Source organism: Asparagus officinalis, chromosome 1 (genome assembly GCF_001876935.1).
Source record: "Asparagus officinalis chromosome 1, Aspof.V1, whole genome shotgun sequence".
Classification (NCBI taxonomy): domain Eukaryota; kingdom Viridiplantae; phylum Streptophyta; class Magnoliopsida; order Asparagales; family Asparagaceae; genus Asparagus; species Asparagus officinalis.
In genome coordinates, this window is record NC_033794.1 from 132,208,450 (window position 1) to 132,213,389 (window position 4,940).

At 50.4% G+C, this 4,940-nt stretch overlaps 1 protein-coding gene across 1 annotated transcript in view; it reads left to right on the plus strand.

Annotated features, from left to right (window-relative positions):
- LOC109828635 (epoxide hydrolase 4-like) overlaps positions 1–4,626 on the plus strand; it is a 5,326-nt gene extending 700 nt beyond the window's left edge. The window contains exons 1-5 of the mRNA XM_020395617.1: positions 1–107; positions 236–325; positions 688–755; positions 921–1,041; positions 4,353–4,626. The exon at positions 1–107 is cut by the window's left edge and continues 700 nt beyond it. Of these exons, the coding sequence (XP_020251206.1) occupies positions 1–107; positions 236–325; positions 688–755; positions 921–1,041; positions 4,353–4,421 (455 nt within the window). The 3' untranslated portion in view covers positions 4,422–4,626. The remainder of the gene's footprint in view (positions 108–235; positions 326–687; positions 756–920; positions 1,042–4,352) is intronic.

The following is a 4,940-nucleotide window of genomic DNA, read 5'->3' on the forward strand; positions in this document are numbered from 1 at the left end:
CGGAATTGCTGCTGCCAGAGTCGGTGAGGGGCCTCAAGGCTCTGCTGGCGGTCGCGACCTATAAGAAGCTGTGGTTCCCGGACTTTTTGCATAGGGACTACCTCAAGGTGTGTGAGAAATTACTATAGTAATATCAGCAACTCATTAGTTAGCATGATCATCAGAACTATTTGATTGTCACTGTAATCATTTTCGGATTGGTTTCATATAAGTATGTTGAAACTTAAAAATGCAGACAATGTTTGGCAATAGGAAGGAGAGGGGTGAGCTGCTGGAGGGTTTGGTGATTAGCAATAAGGATGCCAAAGTGCCCAATTTGCAGCAGGTATGTGTCCTTAACCGTAGCGACGCTACTTTCATTACAATTTATGCTGCGGGATCGATATGTGCATAATCTGATGTACAGCCTTCTGCAAGTAGCTATTTAGATTTTACGTACTCGGAAAAAGGAAAACAAAAAAAATATATGGCGAGTTGTGCCTTCTCTCCGCATCAGCAAAAGATGTAGACCTACCTGACCAAATAGAAATTATGTATTTCCTGCAACAATCCACAACAAAACATGACTAGTAATCGTAATATGTGCCGAAATATTGATGATCTAGACACAAAGATGCGGGATGTTTTATTTTCTTCTCCTCCTCCTCCTCCTCCTCTCCGATGAATTGACGATGTGTATTTGTGCAGACGGTGCTTCTATTATGGGGTGAGAATGACAATATATTCAACTTGGAGCTTGCACAAAACATGTCGCTGTAAGTTAAACTCCGACCTCCTCCTCCTCCTCCTCCTCCTCCTCCTCCCACGCGGACCTACCTTAATTCACGTATCCCCGTGCATGAGCACATGAAAGCGGGAAAGCGCGCAAAAAACACGAGATTAAATTCTAAATTAAAAAGTAGCTTTCAATGGCAATGCAGGCAGCTGGGGGAGAGAACCGTGCTGCAAGGAATAGAGAAAGCCGGTCACCTAGTTCATCTAGAGCGACCCTGCACCTACAACCGCTGCCTCAAGGAATTCCTGGCTTTCGTCAATTCCGAAGTCAGCACCAAATTCTATTGATTTGATGCAAAATTAATTTTGTTTGCGGCATAGTTTGTTTTAAAGATTCTGCCTTGTTGCTATTTGTTTCCAGTACCCTGGATATATGATTTGTTATTACGCGTGTTAATTTGATCTGGAAAATAAAACTTTGGTGTAGAGAGGGACCGGAAATTTAAACTTTGTATTTGATGGTAGCCGTCAACGGCAAATCAGGGGGGGGGGGGGGGTTGGGTTGACGTACGAGGCAAAAATAAGAAACTATGGCAGCTCAGCGTTCCATCGACGTCAATCGCTGTCGCATGACGTCATCGCTAATTACAATGGCAGAGAAAGACGAATTTGTGCAGATTAACTGGATGGCTAAGTGACAGTTGTTACATTTGATGAGAGGAAATTGGCCAACTTGAACGTTCGAATAGATTAAACGATTACTAATTTACTATAGCTACAAAAAAAAATCCAGAAGAGGCTTCAATTAAATGAGCGAAGAACCTCGCGGGCTGGCCCAACGCGCGTCCAAAGCCCTATGTCCCACCATACAACATTTAACAAATTAAGATAATAATATCTTAGGAATGGATTAGCGACACAACTTTTGCCGCGTTTGTCATCATACACTGTTGTAATATTTTTTAATTAGTTATAATAATAATAATAATAAACTTCATTTTCTATACAGAATTGAATGAAGAGGCCTGCTTCTCTAATAACCCCAATCATCTCTCCCCTTTCCTCCCTTCCAAAATTATTATGGGGAAGCAAACCTTCTCCATCGGAAAAACGCAAAACCCGCCCTTGGTAATAATAAAATCGCCGGACCCCGAACGCAGCCAGGCAGCGCAGCGGCAACAGAAGACCCTTTCAAGCCCGCCGTACCCCCTCCCCCGCATCGGATTGCCAGAAAAGCACGAAAAGTCTCAGCGGCATCGGATATCGGTAAACAGCCAGACAGACATCGCCGCCTCCACCAGCGGGAGAGGGGGGTCGCCAACGCCAGAAACACGCAGCGACCTGCGAGGCGTCCTTGCGCCTCGTGCCCTCTGACGTCACCAGGATGAGCTCGTCTCCGCCGGCCCTCAGCCATTCTCCGCTCCGCCGAACCCCCTCCTCTTCCACCGCCTCATCGACCCTGAGCCACCTCGACTATCCGAGGCCCTTGGTGATCCTCACCCCCAGCCCTCCGAGTCTTTCCGCTCCCTCGCCCGCACATCCGCTCTACGCAGAGGCTGGCCCACCGGGCGCCGGCCTCCTGCCATCTACTCCGTCCGTCGCCCTCTGCGGCGGCGGCGGCCCCCTCCCCTCCTCCGCTAGTCCTCGCTCCTCCATCACAATCCCAGCTCCGCGGCGCGCCGGCTGTCTCGCTGTCCCGAAGGCCTCCTACCCTCCGCGACCTCGCCCTGCGACGGTTCCACTCCCGGTCGTCCTCATCCGACTCCTCCCGTCCCCTCCATGGACGACGCCTTCTCCTTCTCGGCCCTTCAACGCCGTCAAGGGCTAATCGGCCGGTGGGTCGCGTACCACATTTCTCATCTTCTCCTCCACCGGCCGATGTCCTCCGCCGCGGGATCTTGGGCTCAGGAAGGGCGTCAGGATGCTCTACGCGGCTGAGCCTAGGTTCCCGAGCCCTCCCAGTGGAGGAGCTTGCCAGAGGTGGAGCCCCGTATCGGCTCCGTCCGGGCGTCGGTGACATGTTGGAGGTCCCCGAGGTCCAAGGCTTGCCCGCCGTGCCTTCCGCGTCTGGGTAATAATAAAATCGCCGGGACCCCGACGCAGCCAGGGCAGCGGCAGCGGCAACATGAATGACCCTTTGCAAGCCCGCGTACCCCCTCCCCCGCATCGGATTGCCAGAAAAGCACGAAAAGTCTCAGCGCATCGGATATCGGTAAACCGCAGACAGACATCGCCGCCTCCACCAGCGGGGACGGGGGGTCGGCCCCGCAGAAACACCAGCGACCTGCCGAGGGATCCTCCCCTCGCCCTCTGACGTCACCAGGAGAGTCGTCTCCGCCGCCCTCAGCCATTCTCCGCTCCGCCGAACCCCACTCCTCTTCTCACCCCTCATCGACCCTAGCAGCGCACCTTCGACTGCGCGACGCCTGTCGAGACTCACCCCCAGCCCTCCGAGTCTTTCCCTCCCTGCGCCCGCACATCCGCTCTACGCAGACTGGCCACCGGGGCCGGCCTCCTGCCATCTACTCCGTCCGTCGCCCTCTCGGCGGCGGCGGCCCCCTCCCCTCCTCCTTCCATCGCTCCTCCCATCACCATCCCAGCTCCGCGGCGCCGGCTGTCTCGCGTCCCGAAGGCCTCCTACCCTCCGCGACCTCGCCCTGCAGGTTCCACTCCGGCCGTCCTCATTCCGACTCCTCCCTCCCCTCCATGGACGACAGCCTTCTCCTTGCTCCCGGCCCTTCAACCGCCGTCAAGGGCTAATCGGCCCGGTGGGTCCGTACCACATGTTCTCATCTTCTCCCTCCACCGGCCGATGTCCTCCCCGCGGGATTCTTGGGTCAGGAAGGGGTCAGGATGCTCTACGCGGCTGAGCCTAGGTTCCGAGCCCGTCCCAAGTGGAGGAGCTCATGCCAGGAGGTGGAGCCCGTATCGGCTCCGGTCGGGCGTCGGTGACATTTGCGAGGCTCCTGCGAGGTCCAAGGCTTGGCCCGCCGTGCCGTCCGCGTCTGGCTCCTCCGGCCTCGCGCGGAAAGAAAGCGCGGGGGCTCAACTGACCGGAGGGGCAGAAATGCTGTGTAGGGTCCTGGCTGAGTTCCTACTACTACTCGCACGGCCGTTATCAACTGGTACCGCTTCCTGTTGCTTCGTTCTCTATTTTTTGTCTCAATTGTCGGCTATGGTGATCCGTTGCTAGTGTTTAACTGGATTCTAGTTGACGATGCCTTCTGAATATGAATGTAAATATTGAATCTTTGTAATTTCTTATGAGTAACCTTATGTTTTGTTTGAGAGTTTACTTAAAAGGAAGGGACGGAAAGTTAGAAGGGAGCGTTTGACAACCGGAGCGTTTTTGTCGTTTCCGTTTTTTATATATCTAGCTATTCACAATTTGATATTTAGCGATTCACAATTTAAGACATGTTATATATATGAGGGTTTTTTTGTTTGGATTATTTCGCTCGGCGTACTAAATCTCGTGTTGTGGATTTCTAAATCTTAATTCATGTTAGTTCAGGATAGATGATTTATATATCTATATATACTAACTTGTATTTTTATGTACCCAACTCCCTTCCCCCTGGGAGCGATGGAGATGTTCTCACTAGTGTTTTGACGCTTGTTGTTTCTCCTCTTTTCAGGCAGCGAATCAGGCGTCCGAAGAGTCGCAGGTTGACAGAGATGCAGTTAGCTCGCTGTCATTTATTTAGTAGATATTTAGTGCTCTACAATAGATATTTATGAGATTAGTTTTTTTTAGAGTTGTATTTCATTTTGGAGGCTGAATGTCTTGGTACTATATTCAATTGACTCTTGTATTCAGAGATTATTACTTTTGTTTCATATTTATCAGATGCACTATATTTTCTTCTGTTGGGACATGATTATACTTATATATTGGATTTTTTTTCTTTATATCTTGTTCCTTGTATCGTTATCTTTATTCTAGCTGCTTGTACCCGCACTTCTTTTGTTTAAATTTCACTAGAGAGATATTGTTGCGATGGTAAAACGTGTTATTGCACAGTATTTGGTGCATGATAGGTTTGATATCTTTTGATTCACATTGGACTGCAGCTTTGTGCGAAATCAGGGGCGTCAGAGCATCCTAACATAAATGACAAAATAATGGGAGTTAAATATGCCCTAAAAAAAAGAAATCCAATAGAGAACTTACTCGAATGAGTTCAAAGATTTGGGGGTTCTTGTCATCCAACTAGAAACTACTG